Source organism: Oryctolagus cuniculus, chromosome 6 (genome assembly GCF_051225735.1).
Source record: "Oryctolagus cuniculus isolate XC-2025 breed Fujian yellow rabbit chromosome 6, ASM5122573v1, whole genome shotgun sequence".
NCBI lineage: Eukaryota > Metazoa > Chordata > Mammalia > Lagomorpha > Leporidae > Oryctolagus > Oryctolagus cuniculus.
This window is the reverse complement of record NC_142872.1, coordinates 21,790,653-21,812,719: the sequence shown is the minus strand read 5'-3', so window position 1 is coordinate 21,812,719 and position 22,067 is coordinate 21,790,653. Positions and strand designations below refer to the sequence as shown.

General features: G+C 42.7%; 2 protein-coding genes across 23 annotated transcripts in view; both read left to right on the top strand.

Annotated features, from left to right (window-relative positions):
• The window catches only part of ACSL6 (acyl-CoA synthetase long chain family member 6), a 62,695-nt gene extending 57,474 nt beyond the window's left edge, over positions 1 to 5,221 (top strand). For 19 of the 21 annotated variants that reach the window (XM_008254877.5, XM_008254871.5, XM_089334578.1 and 16 more), the window contains one exon: positions 1,671 to 5,221. In XM_008254877.5, the coding sequence (XP_008253099.1) occupies positions 1,671 to 1,808 (138 nt within the window). In that variant the 3' untranslated portion in view covers positions 1,809 to 5,221. The remainder of the gene's footprint in view (positions 1 to 1,670) is intronic. The other 2 variants (XM_089334588.1, NM_001171343.1) reach the window with 2 other exon arrangements.
• Positions 5,222 to 9,223: 4,002 nt separating this feature from the next.
• MEIKIN (meiotic kinetochore factor) overlaps positions 9,224 to 22,067 on the top strand; it is an 85,343-nt gene continuing 72,499 nt past the window's right edge. The window contains exons 1-4 of one of the 2 annotated variants that reach the window (XM_089335850.1): positions 9,224 to 9,575; positions 9,724 to 9,817; positions 10,187 to 10,274; positions 12,901 to 12,961. In XM_089335850.1, the coding sequence (XP_089191976.1) occupies positions 9,470 to 9,575; positions 9,724 to 9,817; positions 10,187 to 10,274; positions 12,901 to 12,961 (349 nt within the window). In that variant the 5' untranslated portion in view covers positions 9,224 to 9,469. Of the gene's footprint in view, positions 9,600 to 9,723; positions 9,818 to 10,186; positions 10,275 to 12,900; positions 12,962 to 22,067 lie in introns of both variants that reach the window. The other variant, XM_089335849.1, reaches the window with a different exon arrangement.

Genomic DNA, 22,067 nt, shown 5'->3' with positions numbered 1-22,067 from the left:
GCTCAATAAATATCAGAAGGGGTTGTATATTTGTATTTAATGCATCTGCTTTGGATGCATTTAAAAGTCCCTATTACACTGATTCACAATCCTGCTGTGGTGTATTATCTCAACAAAGTCTTTGAATTTGGTCCTAGTTGTTAGTTCTTATTGGAGATAGTATTACTCCAGGGTTAAGCCCAAGCCCAGACTATGAACTTCTTAGAGAACTGACACTGATCCTTTCTGTTGGAGCCCGGAAGGGGAAGAGCTGTCTGGGCTCTCCCAGGTCACTGTTTTCTTTGGTCCCCATTTAATGTTGCAAAGAGACTTTGTATGAAGTGGCCTCATGCAAATAGGCAATGTGACAAGCGAGTCTCATCCCTCCACGCCCCACCAATAGATTTGATACAATGCGTGGCGGACATTTTTAAAAGCTAGGAGTCAACATTTCCTCCCAAGGCTTTATGGCTCTCTTATGAAAGGCACCACTGTCTCCGAGTAGCCATGGAAAGCAGAATCCTGCAAGTCTGTGAGGCCGTCTCCCTCTCTACTCCATCTTGCCACTTTATCTGCCCGCTGTTCAGAACAGCTTCCCTGCCTTTGTCACTAATCCCTTCCCGCTGTGCTGTGAATTGGCCACATCCTTCAGATGCCTTGCTCTGCTTCATAACTGCTCAGAAACTGTCTTCCCGCCTCTCTTCAGAGTGGTCTTTCCATTTATCCAACCCTAACACCGGCCTGTGTAGGAACCTCCAGAACCTTCCTGCCATCTCCAAAGTAAAACTTGAGGTCCCACCCCCTTAGCTTTGTTCTTGAGGTTGTCTCTGCTGGTAATGGCCTTCTCCTTCTTCCTTTCCCCCTTTGCTGGTTAACTACTACTTATTCTTTTTTTTTTTTTTTTTTTTTTTTTTGACAGGCAGAGTGGACAGTGAGAGAGAGAGAGAGACAGAGAGAAAGGTCTTCCTTTTGCCGTTGGTTCACCCTCCAATGGCCGCCGCGGCCGGCGCGCTGCGGCCGGCGCACCGCGCTGATCCGATGGCAGGAGCCAGGAGCCAGGTGCTTTTCCTGGTCTCCCATGGGGTGCAGGGCCCAAGCACCTGGGCCATCCTCCACTGCACTCCCTGGCCACAGCAGAGAGCTGGCCTGGAAGAGGGGCAACCGGGACAGAATCCGGCGCCCCTACCGGGACTAGAACCCGGTGTGCCGGCGCCGCTAGGCGGAGGATTAGCCTAGTGAGCCGCGGCGCCAGCCCTACTACTTATTCTTTTAACACTCACCTGCCAGGATGGGGGGTGATTGCTCCTCCCTCTCCCCTCCCCTGACCGAGCCCGTGCCCTTGCCCTTTGGCCCCACGTGCTAGTGATGGCCTTGTGTCTGTCCAAATGCTCTCCTGGCTTCCGTTGGGCTCTCTGGAGAGCAGGAGCAAAGGATTCCTCTGTGTCCTCAGTGTCTGGCCCAGAGGAAGCACCACTTCATTTCTGTTGGCTGCTAACTGACTGAGTAGAAAGGAAAAAAGGTGACCTTTGGATATGAGATGTGGGCTGAAATGTTCACATATTTTTGACTTAGCATAGTGTCTGTGTGTGAATGAATATATCTACCTTCGTATGCTTGTTTACTTTTATCACGTGTGCTATAAATGCTGTGTTTTATTCTTATTAAAGCTGTGTTCTGCATTTGGTTTTTAGGTTAAAGCCATTCACATCCATTCTGACATGTTCTCAGTTCAAAATGGCCTGCTGACACCAACACTAAAGGCTAAGAGACCCGAGCTGAGGGAGTACTTCAAAAAGCAAATAGAAGAGCTTTACTCAATCTCCGTGTGAAGTTCAAGGAAAGTTCTTCTCAGTATAATGGACTGTGTAGCAATATTATAGTTATTCTTGAAAGGAACACGAAAATGACACAGCTGAAAATGATTAAGAACCTGATTTTATGACTGAGCCTCTACCTGTTCCAAGAGATCTTTAACAATATTTTCTCTATCATCACTGAGTACACTTTATTTTTTATTAAAACGATATTGTAGCAAGCTGCTAAAAATATCACAAATGGCAATGTGTAAATCAAGACATTTTCTCAAGAACTGTGTACCACTAAAAGTAATATATTCTATGTTCACGGAACTCCTATTAAACATAAAGCAAAAACATAACTGATATATTGTACTTAATTATTTGTGGAATAGAAACCAGATACAGCAAATAGCTAGGCAATGTGGACTACCTCATTCAGTCACTGATTGTCAAAATCACAGTTAAATCAAACTTGAGAACTAAAACTAGGCAAACAGAATTATGATAAAATGTGATCAATCATTCTGCAAAACGTCAGTCTTCAAAGATAATTCCTATTGATGTGAATGATTTTTTTTCTGATTTTTAGTTTTATTCATGAAAAATGCAAATCCAGATATTCTTAAGGCAAATGTTATATAAGAACTTACGAAGACTTTTCAATGCATTTTGTCATTTATTAACTTCATTAAAAGGCATTCAGGAACTACCTAGAAAAAAAAGTAATGTAAAAGTAGCCAAGGATACCATGCACATGCTCATGGACTTCTAACCATAATGAATTCTAAAAGGTGTCTGTGGACTCGGCAGTGGCTGCACCCTTCTTTGAATGGGAGGACTTGGGAGAAGAAGCTCAGAGTTCTTTCTCAGGGTGGGCAGAGTCAGTGTACCTCTGTTTCTCGCTGGGGCCTTCCTACCTTCCCTTCCCAATATGTCCATGCCAGGCCTGGGAAACCCAGAATGGCTATGATTCTGAACAATTTCATCTTCTTTCATTAAGAGTATCAAGGCAAGATGTGAGGAGGAGGGGATGTTATTTTTCCAAGAAAATAATTTTTTCAACAGTATAATTTTGAAGAATCTCTTCAAAATGGCCCTGGAAAACTATAGATTCGTAATAGAGAAATATCTGCTGATGGCTTAATGCTGTGCTCAAAATCTTTAAATGCTCCTAAATTCAACCACAAAAACCTCCTTTCTTGCACCATGCATTTAGATACACCCTGTACATGGATGCTAATAAATTTATACAATGAAAGCCCTGATATCATTGACAACAACTAATTTGCAAGCTATGAACTGTGCATCTGAAAAAAGCATAGTACCTGGGAAAGTGTTTTTCTTCTGTAGGGACAGGACTGTGAGAGTATATTAACAATTTATATGCAATTTTTGTGTTAATTTAAGATATATGTACTCACTGTTCACAGCCAACTGTACATAAACACTTTTTTAAACACTGCAGTAGCACACGGTTCTGTTGGCTATATCGCATCAGTGAGTACACAGATTTTATTCTTGTCAAAAGTAGACTACAGCTCATTTGATGTACTTAACCTTTTACATACTCCTTGGGTATATTCTCTCTAAAGACCCACTGCTTACACTTACAGATTTGACATTGTAATAAGCGATCTAGTTCTATACACATTAAGTTTTAAAGGCATTTCTGAATAAACAGGTATTTAAAAGGTCCCAGGTCCCATCTGAGTAGCATTAATTTTTTTAGGTTTAATATGTATTTCACTAGTTAAAAGTGAACATCATTGCCTGAATTGGACATTCAGGGGGAAAAGAAAATGCTATTTCCCATTGTCCTTCCCCTTGACTACAATTTCATAGTTGGCTTTGATTCCAAAAGAATTTTGAACAGTAACATAAGCCATTATTTTAAAACTTATTTTTTTGAGTCTGTTTATACCTCATAGTAGTTAGATATGATTGATCATGTGTAACTTAAATTTTTTCTTTTTCTCACTTAAAAGATAATATATTTCCACCAGACTTCCTGATCCAAATGGAAATCATCACATTTGGGCCAAATGAGTGGGTTGGTGCAGATGTGCTGAGAAAAGTGAACAGTGAACCCTAAATATATTATGTCTATTCCTACATTTAACTCCACGTAATTTTGTAATTAAGGAGAAACGAAACAGTATATATCAGTGGAAAAAATCCTTGCTTCAGATTTCCCAGCTTTTTTCGGGGGAGGAAAAAGTTTGTATTTCTAACAAATATAGAAAAAGCTATTTGACATTGGATCTTAATAAATCTAGAGGTTTAACAGAGAATCAGTCCCTTAGTTATAAATATGTTCTTAAATGTTTGACTTTTGTACTCATTTCTCATTCAAATATGTAAATAATTCTCAATTTTATAAACATCATTTTGTGTGTATTATAAAATGAATACACACCAAATATTTTTTCCTTTGCCATAAATAGTCTTTATTGTGACCTCCCACTGAAATATATACCACATATTAGTAATTCACAAACTCAAATGTCCAAGGATTAAACATATTGTGTGTCCCTCACATAAGCAAGTCATTCTTTTGTTCTAAATTTTGGTAAGACTACAAGCATGAGAGAAAAAAAGTAGAACTGTGCATTGAGATTTTTATAATCAGGTAATATTTTGTCAAGTGGAAAACACTTAATTTGACTATATAAATCATCGAAGAACCAATAATCTTTAAATTTTCCATGGTAAAGAAAATGAATTTTTATTTTCCAGATGCATAATAAAGCACAAATGTGATACTATAAAATGAATGTAAAGAATGGGAAAGTGTTTTTGCATGAAAACAGTCTACTTGCCAACTTGCTAAAAATCTCAGGAAAAAAAAGAATGAATGATCACATATAAAGCTGGTAAAGTATGAGTTGGCTATATTTTCTTGCCAATCTTTATTTTCAAGGAACCCTTTACATGAAAAGAAAAAGAATCCTAGTAGCTTGACTTTTCTCTTAACTATGCTACTTGGTCTTTTCTGTGAATCTACAATTAACTGCAGTAAGAATGGGATTAGCATGCAAGTGAGGACTGAACCCCAAATTCAAAACACAAATTAGAACACATTAATGGCTGTAATGCTGAGGCAACAGACAAATACTTGAGATACAAGCATTCCTAAACCTGGTCCCAAACAGAAACAGTGTACATGAAGTAACAGTAGCTTTTAAACATTCATTTGCCTGATTATTTTAATTTTCCTTGTTAAATCACTGCAATGATTGCATGGGGGGAAATGGATATTTTTTTGAAGAACTGCTTATTCTTTCAATTTTTGAAAACTTGAGGGGAGTAAAATATTAATTTTTAAATATGCATAAAGATAACTGTAATTATATTTTCAGTTGCTTTGTTATAATAGCATGCATATCAAATACAGAATGCATTTATGAAAACTTTTGTAAAAAATAAAGATTTTTCATTTCTCAGAGTTGCTTATAATTACTATTTTATACATTTATATAGCATCCTGTGATGTCAGTATGTTTGGTAATCATCAACCGTAGTACTCGCAGCAAACTTGGTGTAGAGCCATTTTGTCGATCTGCATCTCTATCCTGGCCTCTCCGTCTGCTCTGGGGTTCCCCAGACTCCAAAGGGACCCTGCTGAACTCTTGGCCATCACTACATGTGTCTTGGATTTAAATCACTTTAATTCTTTTAATAATTAAGGAAATTCTCCATCATGGTAGCCTTTAAAACAGCATTTCCATAATGTCTTTTAGTCCTATGCAGATTTTTTAGGTACAGTCTGTGAAAATGGTGCATTCTTCCATGTCTTAAGTTATGCACATTCTGCCATCATGCATTTGCTGTCCCTCACTCTTCTGCCTCTCAGGTAATAGTGTCATTTGGGGCCACCTTCATCTCTCGTCTGGAGTATTACAGTGCTTTCCTAAGTAGTTTTCATGTCTATACCCAGCTGATTCAAATCGCAACATCCACAACTCAGGGAAATTTTTCTAAATTAAAAATCGAGTCATGCCACTTCCTGTTTAATATTCCTTCAATGGCTCCCCATAGCTTCCAGGATAAAGTTGAGGCTCCCTGGTACAGCACACTCTTCTGCTCTTCCCCAGGGAGCCTTGGCACCAGTGATACCAAATACGTTTGTAGTTGGCTAAAATTATGCTTTTCTGTGTCCTAATGCCTTCACAGTCCCCTTTCCCAGAATACCCTTTCCCTTGACCTGCCTGTCAGACTACTCCATTCATCTCATAAAACTCAGCTTCCAGTGTGTCCTCTGAGAAGCTTCCCGTGTGGTGGATTGGTTGGTGGTCACTCTGTCCTACCCTCCTTAAGACTGAGTTGTTTGAGCTCTAAGCCTTGCTGCAGATTTGGTCCATAGTAGATGCTCAAGAAATATCTGTTGTAAGGAAATGCATTTAGTCCTTTTTTGTATGTTGCATAGCATTAAAATGACAGTATGTGAAAGTACATTCATTCATTGCTATGATTTATCCCGCTTTTATCAACTGAACAACAGCAACCGCTGGTTTTCAGCTGGTTTAAACACAGTTGTTCGGTGGGTTACCCAGAGGAAAATGTAATCCAGAAAGGTTTCCTTTGCATTTCAGGGAGTCCAAAATTCACAAAATGGTTGTTTTCCAAAAAGTTTCCTTCAGAAATCTCTTTGCAATCTGTGATTTGGTTTTCCATAGAAAATGATTATTGGGAACCCAGTCAAACCCATCATATGTTGAACTGAAACCCTGATGGCAGAGTTCTGGGTATAGGTGTGGGAACAGTACAGCAGCCAGGAGATGGAAGAAGTTTGGTTATATGTGCCCTGCTGTTTGTATGTTTGAGGATGGAGTGGGGGAAGACAGATGATTACACTGAGAAGTCTCTGCCCTTCCTCACTGTTTTGTAGGGGCACATTTCCTTCCCCTTTTACAGGCAGACTCAGGGTGAAGTTTAAAACAGCCCGAGTCTGTCTAGTCCCTTCTCCCCTTGCTACCAAGGTTGTTTTTTTTTTTTTTTTTTTTAAGATTTATTTATTTACTTGAAAGTCAGAGTTACACATAGAAGGAAAGGCAGAGAGAGAGAGAGAGAGAGGTCTTCCATCTGCTGTTTCACTCCCCAGTTGTGCCGATCTGAGGCCAGGAGCCAGAAGCTTCTTCTAGGTCTCCCATGTGGTTGCAGGGGCCCAAGGACCTGGGACATCCTCCACTGCCTTCCCAGGCCATAGCAGAGAGCTGAATTGGAAGAGGAGCAGATGGGACTTGAACCGGTGCCCATATGAGATGCTGGCACTTCAGGCCAGGGCGTTAACCCACTGTGCCAGCCCTGCTACCAAGGGTTTTAAATGCCTCACCTTGCACCCCTTACCTCTTTCCCAGGCCTGTGCCAGGAGGGATAGGAATGACCAGCACACTAGCCCCATGCTAGAGAGCCATGCCACCTGTGCCAGCTGACCATCTTCATGAGCTTCCCTGGACTGTGGTTTCCTCAACTGCAAAAGGAAGAGGCAACCGGATCATTTCAATTACAGGTTTAATTTATTTATTTGATAGAGTTACAGAGAGGGAGAGAGAGAGACAGAGACAGAGACAGAGACAGAGATCCTCCCCAAGTGGCCAGATGGCCAGGGCTGGGCAAGCCAGAGCCAGGAGCTGCATCCAGGTCTCTGACTTGTGTGTAGGGGCCCATGCAATTGGGCTACACTCCACTATTTTCCCAGGTGCATTAGTAGGGAGCTGAATTGAAAGTGGAGCAGCCAGGATTCAAACCAGTATGGGATGCCAGCATGGCAGGCGGTGACTTTACCCACTATGCCACAGTGCCAGCCCTGTTTGTTAATTTTTTAAAAAAGATTTATTTATTTATTTATTTGAAAGGAACAGTTAGAGATGAGAGAGGGAGAGAGAAATCTTCCACCCACCAGTTAACCCCCCAAATGGCCATAATGGCCAGAGCTCTGCTGGTCCAAAGTCAGGAGCCAGGTGCTTGTTCTGGGTCTCTCACGTGGGTTCAGTGGCTCAAGAACTTGGACCATCTGCTGCTGCTTTCCCAGGTGCATTAGCAGGGAGCTGGATCAGAAGTGGGGCAGCTGGGGCTCAAACTGGCAACCATATGGGATGCCAGGACCGAAGATGGTGGCTTTATCCACTTTGCCACAGCGCTGGCCCCCATTAGATCATTTTTAAGGATAGTTTTGGCTAAATAAATCATTCCAAGTTTATTTCCAGTTTGGAAGTCCTCTGTATTAACCCCATAAATCTTTACTTGATGACATTTCGGGAATATAGTTCAGTATGTAGTGCGATAGACTTTTAGGGAATAGGACCCCTAGAGCAGGTCAGCTTTTGGTTTAACCTGTTCTCATTTTTTCATTATTTCTTTCACTTCTGGGATTAAGGCATCTCAAGGTCCAGACCTCTCAGAGGTCATTTAAGAACTCCAAGTTTTTTTCAGAACAGCCCCCACAGTGGGAGAGTAAACTGGAGACTGCCAGGCAGCACATTATAAATGTGACTAAAGAAATCTGCAAGTGGAAATAGGAGATTGCCTTAGACAGCAACACCATGAGTTCCTTGGCTGGTTTTTCTGGTTCACCTTTGTTATCTCCAGCATCCACCACAGGGCCAAACACGAGAGTAAGGAGCTCAATAACCATTGACTCTGACTCAGGGTACTAGTATACCTAACCATGGATGAATGCCTACCCTCTGCTCATTACAAAGTCAGACTTTGATGATTATGTATTAAATCATAGTCATGTTTTTATGAGCACATTTTAAGTAAAAAAACTCCATGACATTATTGTGGATGCACACATCCACACACATTATTATCTTTTGAGTTTTTCATAACTGTACAATTTTTAACTGAAATGTTGTCATTTTTTAGAACAAGAGGATGGTTATGTATTGTTCTGTGTGTGCTATGACTATCAGAAGCATCCAGAATGGTTCAACCTGGGTATGTGGAGAGAAGCGGAGGTCATTTCTGTGTCTCTCCAACTGGTAGACCCAGAGTTGAGTCCCAGGCACTAGGAGGGAAGCCCCTGTGGCATCCTCTGCTTTGACCCCAAGTATACCCCAGATGTGCAGGCTAATGGACTCTGCTTGCACTTGAGGAGACGCCTCCTGAGCCCAGCATCTTCCAAGGCTTGGTTAGGCCCTCAAGTACCATAGCCACCCAGTAATCTGGGGGACCCAGAGCTGAAGCTGACTCCTCAGGTGGGTACCCTCCTGCATGATCCCCAGTTACACTCCCTCCCTGTGCCCAGAGACTCAAACCACCACCAAGGCCTCCTTCCGCGGTGCTGATGAGGAGAGCCACAGCGGGCAGCATGGATAGCAGAAGCTGGTCCCATCCCAATAATGAGGAAACGAAAAGCAAAGCAGTGACTTTCGGGACTGGGACCTCCAGGCGTGCGTTCAGCAGTCAAGGGTGCCTGTGCCCACCTCCCAGTGCCGCCAGGGGGCGCAGTCGCTGCCGCGTTCCTCCGTCTTCCCAGAATCCACCACGGGGGATAAAAAGGCGGGAGCGCGGCCGAGGGCCGTAGTCCCGAAGTTAATGCTTTTCCTCGCGTGGTTCTGGTCAGGCTGCTCCGCCGGCCGCGTCTGGACGCTGACTCTCTCTGACGTAGCTCGTTCCTCAAGGAGGAGACGAGACAGGCTGTCAAGGCCCAGAGGCTTTCAAGGCTTGGGAGTGGAGTGGGGGTGGCAATGTGGCCCCTGCGGGTCTACACGCGCAAGAAGCGGGCAGGCCAGAGGCTCAACGTAACCCCGACGCCGGACCTGGGCGCCCCGGCGAAGACGGAGGCCCCGCCAGGTCCTGGCCCAGGGTTGGCCTGCCGTAAGCCCCGCCGAGCTGCCTTGCGGGGAGGGACCCGAGCAGGGGGCGGGCGGGAGGTCTGGGCCCCTGGCCCCGGGGAGCTCCGAGGCCGGTGGGCGGGCTGACACCTGCCGTCCTCTCTTAGGCCGGAAGGGTAAAGGCAAACTGCGCGGTTTGCAGAAGATAGCGGAGAAAGCAGAGGGGAGCCCGCGTGGAGGCAGTGGCGCTGGGCTGCCCAGGTGCGTAGGCGGGGTTCACAGCCCCATGGCCTGGCCTCCTCAGAAAACCCCAAGCCTTTATCTTCTGTTAGCCTCTTGTTCTAACAGTCAGTGAAGAGAATGAGTGACACACCCCCATTTCACGCCTCTCAGCCCCTAGACTAGAGATTGGACTTGTTGCCAAGTTACCTAAAAATCAAGTGCACTAACCCACCCTCCCCCCCAGGACGGTATTCGTGCCAGGATTTGGGTATTGGTGTCGTTCATCCACTCTGGTCCTTTCTTCCTAAAGATGTCCCTGAAGAGACTTTGAGGTCCTGAATAGCATGAACAGAGATGTGCGGAGCCGAGTCCATGTGGTGCGCATTAACTGTGGTGTTTATTTGTTAGCGCTCAGCTAAGAGTTACAGGAGAGCAAAGCCTGCAAGAAGACAGTCCTCGTGAGCAGACACAGGCGGCGAAGACTGCTGCGTTGGGTGTATGTATGTCATTCCTGTGGTTCTTGGTTATTCTTCATAAGGAGACAAGCACTTCACGTGTGAAAGACAGGATTACAGGGTCTTTGTGCAAGAGAAATTACATAGCGTTCTAGTATTTCTATAAGCACTGATAAATGACAGGACTTGAATTTCTGACTCAGGTGGATTTTCCTTTGACAAGTGTTACAGAAATGTAGATTATTAGCTGATTTCCTGGGTGAAAGAAAATATTCCTTAGTAAGGAATTATTTTTGGTACTACTTTAACGTTTTAAAGCCATTTTTATGTTTTCCATTTGATTTTTCTGTTAACTAAAACTATGCTTCATTATGAACCGTTCAGTACATTACAGAGCATTCCAGTCTTCATTCATCGGAATATTATATAACTTCTTGATGTTCTGTATTTAGAATAAGGATTCTGTGAAATTTTTTTTTCACAGGCAGAGTGCACAGTGAGAGAGAGAGAGAGACAGAGAGAAAGGTCTTCCTTTATCGTTGGTTCACCCTCCAATGGCCGCTGTGGCCGGCGCACCGCGCTGATCCAAAGCCAGAAGCCAGGTGCTTCTCCTGGTCTCCCATGCAGGTGCAGGGCCCAAGCACTTGGGCCATCCTCCACTGCACTCCCTGGCCACAGCAGAGAGCTGACTTGGAAGAGGGGCAACCGGGACAGGAACCCTGTGTGCCGGCGCTGCAGGCGGAGAATTAGCCTAGTGAGCCGCGGCGCTGGCCTCTGTGAAATACTTTAAAGCTGCACGATAGTAACTTGGGGAGACTCAGATTTTAAAACTTAGGGCTCGTCTGAAGTTAGCAATACAGTTGATAGTCAAGTTCCGGATTTTTAACTTGCACTCCTCAGTAATACGTTTTTGAAGTAGGGCAGTTTCAACACAAAGCACTTTTAAAGAGACGTTTACCCCATGCTTCACAGTGTAAAGTGTTCTTTGTAGATGTCTTATACGCTACAAAAAACAAGTAATTAAAAAATTTTTCACATTTTTATATATTTCTTTTTGTTGCCTTTAAAAATGTATTTATCTTTTTTTTTTTTTTTTTTGACAGGCAGAGTGGACAGTGAGAGAGAGAGACAGAGAAAGGTCTTCCTTTGCCGTTGGTTCACCCTCCAATGGCCGCCGCGGCCGGTGCGCTGCGGCCGGCGCACCGCGCTGATCCGATGGCAGGAGCCAGGAGCCAGGTGCTTATCCTGGTCTCCCATGGGGTGCAGGGCCCAAGCACCTGGGCCATCCTCCACTGCACTCCCAGGCCACAGCAGAGAGCTGGCCTGGAAGAGGCCAGAATCCGGGACAGAATCCGGCGCCCCGACCGGGACTAGAACCCGGTGTGCCGGTGCCGCTAGGCGGAGGATTAGCCTAGTGAGCCGCGGCGCTGGCCCAAAATGTATTTATCTTTTAAAATAATTCAAAAATGTTCTTCTTGTGTATTTTCTTATTGTTATTCTTCAAAAATGCTATTTTTGTTTTTTTTTTTTAAGATTTATTTTTATTTGAAAGGCAGAGTTATAGAGAGACAGAGAGAGAGACAAAGAGAGAGGTCTTGCATCTGCTGGTTCACTTCCAGGTGGGCCAATCCAAAGCCAAGAGCCAGGAGCTTCTTTTGGGTCTCCCACACAGGTGCAGGGGCCCAAGCATTTGGGCCATTTTCCACTGCTTTCCTGGACCATAGCAGAGAGCTGGATCAGAAGCAGAGCAGCTGGGACTCAAACTGGAACCCACAGGGGATGCCAGCACTGCAGGTGGTGGCTTTACCTGCTTCAGCACAGCACCGGGCACCTCTGGAGTTTTCATAATGTTTTGTCTTATAGATAGACATACTATGTAAAGCTATTCTGAGATTGAGAGTTTCATATTGTTACTCCAGTTTTGCTGTTGTAGATATTGATAGACTTCATGTTATGGAAGGAATTTTTTTGTGTGCATCTGTACCTCAAATTGTTATCCTAAGATAAATATTTTGCAGTGGGTCAAAGGTTGATCAGGTTCACAGTTTTTTGGTTCATGTTGGCAAATTAGCACCATCTCACATGAAACCAGGTACATATATTCATATTTGATAGATGAAAAGTAGCATGTTGTTTTGTTTTTCATTTCTTTGAGGCTAGGGAATTCACTGCTTTTTACCCTCAAGTTATTGGCCATTTGTATTTCTTTTTTATGAAATGCCTATTTATTATATATTGGAGATAACAGTGCATATATTTAATAAATGTTTTTACTTATATTTGTCTTTAATATTATTTTTAGTATTTTAGAAGTAGAAAGCTTTTCTTTTGATTTGTCTGTTTCCCCTTATTTTTGGAGGTAAAATGTTCTTCCTAGGAGATCAGAAGAATATTTTCCCATATATTTTGTATGCTAGTGTATCCCTCAGAAGTTATTTGACTGATGTATTTTTGATTTCCTAGATATAACCATAGTATCATATCTTAGTATTTCTTGTTACATTTAATATTGTCACTTTACATGTGTAATCAATAAACTGAAAAAATCTAATAAGTATGAACTCAATAATCAAAGTGGACATTAACTTTTCATTTTCAAAGTAATCAATGTGATATAAAAATGTTCAATTTCATAATTTGTTCCATATCTTTAATTCTTCCACGTAGGAGTCACTAACTGATGACCTCCAGGTTGACAGTAGTTCATCAAGTAGTGAACTAATGTCAGGTAAGACTGTCAGATGTGAACTCTGTCAGCTTTCTATCTTACATCCATTTGTGTCCGCCCCTGTGTTCCCAACTCGGTGGGTAGGGTGCTCTCCTCTAGTCAACGTGAATGCTCCTGACTGTGGCCTAAGCTTTGTCTTCAAAGCCTTCAGGCACACACCAGAGTGAAATTAGAGTTGTGGTAACTGCTACAAAAGAGATATTAACTTGAATGTAATTTATTTTACTCAGAGTAGGGAAGACTTCCAAGAGGAAGAGGGATTGACAATTGAGATCTGAAGGACTTTGGAAATTAACTATGCAAACAGATAAGTAAAGGAAAATCCAGGCCGAGGGAACAACATTGCAAAGCCCCTGATACGAGACTGAGCACTGTGGTTCTGAGAACTAAAAGATCAGCACGATTGGAGTACAGAGCATGGGAAGAATTGTGATTGTGATACAAGATTGGGCGGCCAGTTGGGTCTTTGCAGCCTTGTAGTTCATGTCAGAGATACTGATGTTTATCTTTGGAGCAGCAGAAAGCCGTTGAAGTCTTTTAAATAAGGAATGATAAGCTCACTTTAGTGGTAGTGTGGACACAAGACTGGAAAGAAGCAGGAGTGGAGGCAAGTAGACCAGTTAGGAGATAGTAGTTTAGGGGAGAAAGAATGGCACTTTGTACTAGAAAGCTTACATTAGAAATGGAAAAGAGAAAGCAGATCTCATGGCTGTTTTAGGCAGTGCAGTTGATAGAATTTGGTAAATGAAGAATCAAGGAGCTGAAAAGTATCCAAGATGACTTCTGTCTTTGATTTGCAAAACCGGATACCAGATGGTTTCATTCACTGAAAAAAACATCTTGTTTGAAGGAAAGATAATGAATTCAATTTTTAATATATTAAATGATAAGTGCCTTTAAAAAAAATCTAAGTAGCATTGTTAGATGGGCAGTTGATGTGGAGGACTAGAAATAGAAATTTGTGAGCCATCCACTGTTGGTATAATTGAAGTCATTTTTGAAAACAAAAAAGGTGCCATCAGCACTCCAGAAATACAGAGGACTCCTTAAAAGCAGATGAGATCAGAGTGATTAAGTGTACTGAGAGCATAGAAAAATCACAACACAGGTAAAAGTAAGTAGCTTTAGAGAGATCCTAAATGCGTGAGCAATAAGTCTAAAGAACTGTGATAGAAGGAGTCTTGAGGACTTGTCAAAGTGGTGGATTAAGAACTACATTTGAAGTACCTGGTCCGTTTCTCCTTAAATTGGAAACACTGGCAACTACTAATGCTTGCTGCCTTGGTAAAGCCACTCCCAAATAATGTGGGGATTGACTACGAAGGGTCATTACTGGGGTTGGATTGAGAAGCAGAGGAAGAATCTCAGGTAACTCCAGATTGTCACAAGGATAGCAAAGAGAGAAAAAAGTCAAAGCTGTCAATTGTTAAGCTGCTTAGCTGCAGGAAGAGCATACAGTATGGCTCTTTTGAAGTGGAGGTTCTGATTCAGGAGACTTTCAGTGGAGCCCCTAGTCACACAGGGCATTCCTGTAAGGAACCCACCATACCCAGTAAGTGGAGGACATCACCATCCAGAACACTAGAGTCCAGAATGCCTTTCACTTTTCCAAACTCTAGAGGCACGTTGTTGCTGCAGAATTTATACTCACTTTCGTGCCGTCATTCTCAAAGAGGGATATGGCTAAGGCAAACATTTGATCAGCCCAACGTTTGAAGAGAACCAATGCCACGGAAAAGAGGCAGCAAATGCAAGAAACACAACTAACATCTGAGGAAATGGGAAAAACTTTATCTCTTTAGAAATAAGAAATCATTGAATACATAATAAACAGTTTGCTGTAAAAAATAGTTATACTCCCTGCAAACTAAAAATAACAAGTTAGGGGCAGGCATTTGGCAGTTGGGAAAGCCACATCCCATATCAGAGTGCCTGGGTTTTCCTCCTGACTCCAGCTTCCTGCTAATGCAAACCCTGAGAGGTAGTAGTAGTGGCTCAAATAATTGGGTTCCTGCCACTCATGTTGGGGACCAGGATTACATAACTGGCTCCCAGTTTTAACCCTAGCCAGGGACCATTGTGGCATCTGAGGAGTGAGCCAGTGATTTCAGCTCTCCCTGTTGTCTCTTTAAATAAAAAAAATTTTTTTCAAGACTCAATTTTTTTAAAAAATGAACCTCATAGAATGAATTCAGCTGAACATTGAATTAGTGAGCCAGAAAATAGACTAGAGGAATGTTTTTGAAAATAAACTGCAAAAGAAGTTAGAAGGTGCTCAAGCAATGCTCTTATTCTTTCCTCTCCCTTCTTTGCTTGTTCTTCAAAAAGAAAATCAGAAGCCATTTCTGCTGGGGAGCCTCTTCTGTCATCTCTTTTTCTAAATGATTTGTTCTATCGTGGTAGTTCAGTGGCATTCTGTATACTTCTTCCATAGGACTGGAAACTGCAGTGTAATTGTTTTGGCTTCTCTCCTTCTCTTGACTTTAAAGCCTTTGGGAATTAGCCTGATCTTTTATCTTCCTTCCCCCTGCTTGGAGTACAGTACAGTATCTTTTTTATTTTTTTAAAAATTTATGTATGTATTTGAAAGAGTTACACAGAGAGAGAAGGAGAGGCAGAGAGAGAGAGAGGTCTTCCATCCGCTGGTTCACTCCCCAATTGGCTGCAATGACTGGAGCTGCACCGATCTGAAGCCAGGAGCCAGGAGCTTCTTCCAAGTCTCCCACTTGGATGCAGGGGCCCAAGGACTTGTGCCATCTGCTGCTTTCCCAGGCCATAGCAGGGAGCTGGATCGGAAGTGGAGCAGCCAGGACTCGGACCAGCACCCATATGGGATGCTGGCACTGCAGGCGGTGAGTTTACCTGCTATGCCACAGCACTGGCCCCCCCAAAATACAGTTTCAAATGGGTCTTCTACTCTGGAGAAAAATAAACCTTTTAACCATAATAAGAAATATCTTCTAAAGTAACATTTTAACACGTTGAAAAAGTAATACAAGCTTTAATATTTAATATGGAAGATTGAATATATACATTTTTCTCCTTTCTGAAATCCCATTAAAATACCAATAAAAGCATAAAAAGAATGTGAAGCCACAGGCAGAGAGAGAGACAAGATACCCTATCTGATAAGAGATAATCAGTAAAATCTTGGAACCTGGGAAGTGGATGAATGATTTCTAATTGACCTAACATAAAGAAAGAAAGTAGAAAAGCTGAAAGCTAGGTTCCTACAGTAATGATAAACCAAGAAGCAAACTGGCTTAGGCTGCGTTTTAGGAATCTGAAGCATCACATATTCCAGAAGGAATGGGTGTAGTGTTAAAAATAAGAATTTTAGAAATATGTAAAAGTAGCAGGTATATGCCTTGATCTCCATCCCAATACCGTATGATCAGGCAGCTACCCTCTGGCAGTATGGAAACACTGAAGTGGAGGGACTGCACTCAGACTCCTGCTTGTGTTCAGGGCAGGTGTGCTGCACTGAAAACCAGCAGTGAGGGTCAAGAAGAAGAAAAGGAATTAAGTGAAAGTCTGTATTATTTTTTTTTTTTTTTTTGACAGAGTTAGACAGAAAGGTCTTCCTTTTCCATTGGTTCACCCCCCAAAATGGCCACTACGGCCGGTGCACTGTGCCAATCCGAAGCCAGAAGCCAGGTGCCTCCTCCCGGTCTCCCATGCAGGTACAGGGCCCAAGCACTTGGGCCATCCTCCACTGCCTTCCCGGGCCACAGCAGAGAGCTGGACTGTAAGAGGAGCCACCGGGACAGAATCCGGCACCCCAACCGGGACTAGAACCTAGGGTGCTGGTGCCACAGGCGGAGGATTAGCCTAGTGAGCCATGGCGCTGGCCAAAATCTGTATTCTTAGTGCCAAAGTGCCTGGACCCCTTATCCCACTCGAGCAAATACACCCTAACTAAGAGGTAGGAAGATTCTTCTTTTGGAAGTTTCTTTACCCTAGAGAAGACCTTTGTCCTGACAGTAATGGCTTGGTTCCAGTCTAAAGGTCCCAGAGAAATGCTGCCTCTACCTAAGCCCTGCTCAAGAATAAGCCCAAGTTTAGTACCTCGTTCTTGAACATTTAAGAATTATTAGGCGTTTGATGAAAACATTTAAAATGAAAAGTAGTTACTAAATATGATACTTGAAGGGTACAGGTAATAAAAGGAAAATAAGTCATTTTTAGAATTTTAAAAGTATTTATTTGAGAAGCAGACAAAAAGAAGGAGAGGGAGACAGAAACAGTAATGGAGCCAGACAGAGTTGATTGCCTTCCCCAAATGCATGCAACAACTGGGACTGGGCAAAGTGAGGCTTGGAGCTGTGAACTGAAACCAGGTCTCCCATGTGGGTGGCAAGGGCCCAGTGATTTGAACTTCTGTGATGTGCATTGTCAGGAAGTAAAGTCGGTTATTTTCTTTGGAAAAAAAATTTTTTTATTGGTAAGGTAGAATGACAGAGAGGGAGAAAGAGATCGTCCATCTGCTGGTTCACTCTGCTAATGACTGCAACAGTCAGGACTGGACCAGGCCAAAGCCAGGAGCCAGCAACTTCATCTGGGTCTTTTATGTGGGTGGCAGAGGCACAACTGCTTGGGCCATCTTCTGCCTTCCAAGGCACATTAGCAGGGAGCTGGATCAGAAATGCAGCAGGTGGGACTTGAATTCCTGGCATCACAGGTGGCAGCTTAACCCACTGTGCCTCGACACTGGCCCTGAAGCCGAGTATTAGGATACAGGCATCTTAACTGGTGTATTGACTGCTAGGCCAAATGTCTTTCCCAGAAGAAATCTTCTAATAGCCATAGTTTCATTAATATCCTCAGAGTGGTGAAAAAATCTTGTGCTCATAAAATAGTTACAGACTACTTTTTTAAAAAAGCCTTCAAAGAACAAAAAAATCTGAAAAATTACGAATAAAAATATAGAACCAGAAATAAGGTATTCCATAGACTTGAATGATAAAGGAAATATTCTAGAAAGTTAAACAAATACTAAAGAGAAAATTTTTTTAAAAAAAGGTGATACAACTCTGAGTATAGAAAACAAAATATAAACTTGGAAAGGATGAGTTTTATGACATATGAGTTGCATCTCAAAAGTCGTTATTTTAAAAAGAATAATAATTAGGGGCCGACGCTGTGGCGCAGTGGGTTAATCTTCCGCTTGTGATGCCAGCATCCCATATGGGTGCCGGTTCTAGTCCCATCTGTTCCTCTTCCAATCCAGCTCTCTGCTGTGGCCTGGGAAAGCAGTAGGAAATGGCCCAAGTCCTTGGGCCCCTGCACCCACATGGGAGACCTGGAGGAGGCACCTAGCTCCTGGCTTTGGGTCGGCGCAGCTCCAGCCGTTGCGGCCATTTGGGGAGTGAATTAATGGATGGAAGACCTTTCTCTCTGTCTCTCCCTCTCACTGTCTGTAACTCTGCCTCTCAAATAAATAAATAAAATATTTTTAAAAAAAGAATAATAATTAGGAGATGAATCCAAAAATAGAACATGAAAAATAGAAGTTCAGACATTAGAGTAAACAGAAAGGAATTTATTAAACACAAAGAACCAGAAACTTGGATAGCATTAAAAATTATAGAATATACATATTCAAAGAGTTTTAAATTCTGAAAAATATGAATAGATACATGGAAAGCTGAGTTCACCTGGTACAAAGTAATTATATCCATTAAATTAGAAGAAAAAGACTTACACCAAAATACATTGTATAATTTTTAAAATACTCAGGTGTCAGGTGTTTGGCCTAGTGGTTAAGATGCCCACATCCCTCACTAGAGTGCCTAGGTTTGATTCACAGCTCTGGCTCCTGACTCCAGTTTCACACTAATGCAGACTCTAGAAGCAAGTGATGACTCAAGTAACTGGATTTATGCCACCCATGTGGTAGACCTGGACTGAGTTCCTGGATCCTGGCTTCAGTCCTAACTGCTGGGCATTTGGGAAGTGAAGTAGCAGTGGGAGTTCTGTCTCTCTCAAATAAAAACAAAACAAAACAAAACAGTCTTCCATAGAAAAAAAAGAATTAGTTCCAGATAAGCAGTCTAGAATACAGATGGCATTGGGCTTCTGAAGAGCAATTCAGGAAGGTTGAATATGGTAGGAAAATGAATTTTAACTTCTGAAAACTGATTTTGTAGAAGTAGGACCAATCATCAACCAAAGTTTGACTTGACTGTCCAGACTGATGATGTTGTCCACACACTAAGAGAGGCTTTCTAGAGAAAAAGCTCTCAAAGAGGACTGAAGCTGGTTTGTGAGCAAGGAAAGGAGACGGACAGGATTTTTACAGTGGTCAGAAGGTGGGACAGGAATGAGGTTTCTTACATATGGTTTGTGCTCGCCACTGTTAGTGAAAGATGGAGTACGAGGGATTTCTTGCCACCCTAGAGGTGGGGCAGAACAAACCAAAGAACAGTGAAGTTTAAATGCTGTCACATCGGAAACTGGAAGTAGTCTCTTCAGTGTGAGAACCTAGAGTTCTATACCCAGCCAAACTGTTAACTCAAGTGTGGCTATAGTATAAGGAAGTTTTTAGACAGGTCTCCCATGACCTTTTCTTAGGAAATGAAGGGGGTGCTCCAATAAAAAACAAACAGTAAGTCAATAGAGAAATCACAGGATCCAGAAATCAAAGGCTCCAATACTGGAAATATGCAAAAGAATTTATTAGGATAATGGTAAAGGATAATCCCAAGAAAATACCTGTGCAACATGTCTAAGTGGATCATCAACTCAAATTTGAGCAAGTGAATATAGGTCTCTAATATCATTACTTCCTCTAGACTAGGGAAGGAGGAAGGGAGTGGGGAGGGGGAAAGAAAAAATAAATGGATAGATAACCTAGTGATTTTGAAAGTATTGTGTGGAAATTTGAAGTTCTGTAAAAAGTTAGGATGAAACAGTGACAAGTGCTTAGAAAACTAATACAAAATTAGGTAATAGGTGGGGCTGCCACCTGCAGTGCGGGCATCCCATGTTGGACCAGTTCGAGTCCCAGCTGCTCCATTTCCGATCCAGCTCTCTGCTGTGGCCTGGGAAGGCAGTGGAAGATGACCCAAGTCGTTGGATCCCTGCACCCACGTGGGAGACCGGAAGAAGTTCCTGGCTCCTGCCTTTGGATCACTGCAGCTCCTGCTGTTACGGCCAAGTGGGAAGTGAACCAGCGGATTGAAGACCCCCCTGCGACCCCATAACTCTGACTTTAAAATAAATAAATAAATCTTTTAAAAAATTAGGTAATAGGGAACAGACATTTAGCCTAGCAATGAAGACACCTTTGTCTCACATCTGAATACCTGGATTCAAGTCCTGGCTCTGGCTTCTGACTCCAGCTTCCTGCTAATGCAGTCCCTGGGAAGCAGCAATGATGGCTCAAGTAATTGTGTTCTTACCACCTGCATGGGTGACCTGGATTGAATTCACAGCTGCTGGTATTGGGCCCAGCCCAGCCCTGCTGATGCAGACACTGGGAAGTGCAGACAGGAACTCTTGTTTCTCAAATTGTTTAAAATTGGGTAATAAATTACTCAAAGGAAAAACAAAAACTTGCAGCAAAAATGATGAATATAGCTCAAAGTACATGACTCAAATATGAATATATTTGAATAATAATAGAAGTGTTAAATATATTTAATTTAGAAATATAAAGGAGGTGGCTAACAAAAGAAACAGTTAATAGGACTGAAAGTAATGGTCTCTAGAGAGAATTTCATGATGGTGATATTTGAGAAAGAGACTTCAGTTTTGTTATAAGGTTTGTATAACTCTTTGGCTTTTTTAAAAAAGATTTGTTTGAAAGGCAGAGAGAGGGAGAGACACCCAGAGATCTTCCATCTGATTGACTCCCCAGATGGCTGGGGCTGGACCAGCCCAAAGCCAGGAGCTAGGAACTTCTTGCTGGTCTCCCACATGGGTGGCAGGAACCCAAACACTTGGGCCATCTTCTACTGTTTTTACTAGGCCATTAGCAGGGAGCTGGATTGGAAGTGGAGCAGCCGGCACATGAACCAGCACCCATTTATGGAGCTGGTTTTGCTTAACCTGCTATACCACGATGCCCCTATTTGGCTTTTTAAAAATGTGTAATTTGATAAAATTAACTTGTAAATGTGCTCACCTTTCTAATTTTTCATACCAGCAATGACCTCCCGCTGATACAGCATCAGCTCCCCAGAGGATAAGTGTAGGGCTCTCCTTATGTCTAAGCCTAGCTTGCATTCTGGGACTTGGTGGAAGGGATAGCTCTATTGTGAATGACATTCATGAAATTTTCAGAGTGAGAGAAGGAAGGCAAGATAGATCTAACAACATATGGATGGGAAGGGTGAAGACTAAAAGTAGCAAGGACAGGAACAGGACACTCTAGGGAGGTGGGGCTAGGAGACGTAAAGCGTGATCAGACGGATAACCTCCCTGACAGCTGAGGAGGTGGGGAATGACGAAAGATTGGATCAGCGAGTTTAAGTGATGAAGTGGCTGGAGCAGGTGGCCAGACAGGAAAGAATTAGCTTTTACAGATATTGGAATAGGGGGAAAATTGTGGTGAGGTCAAAAAGGGGCAGAAAGTTATCTCAGGTGGGTAATAAAAGAGCAGAGATGAGGCCGGGGTAGTAGGTTTTCCAGCAATGCTTCTCTTTGACCCCTTACCCCTCAATGCCGTCTGTTTGTCGGTGTTGACTTCTGTCTTGTCAGTTTGAAAGTGTTTAGTACATAATGACTGAAAAGAAGATGCATTTTCTGTTTTAAGTTTTTAAGCATTTTATTCAGTGAGAGAAATGCACAGGAAAATGAGGGCTTTATTTAGGGGAGGAAGAAGTCTGAAGCTAAGTTGGGTCCATACGAGGCAGAGAGCAGGCCAGGTGCCGCGAGGAGCAAGCATGCAGCAGGAGAGCAGAGGCAGGGTGGAGGCCAGAAGGCCGCCCGCCCGAAGGTGCAGGCCAGCAAGGGAAGGCTGCTCTGTTCTGTACCTGTCCTGTGTCAGAAGGCTCTTCATTCTAGTCCTGTCTTAGAGGAATGACTTCAAGACCTCTGATTCTGAGGTTCTCTGTTATATTGTTGTGCCCATTTTCTTTTTGAGATGTTAGTTTTCTTATTG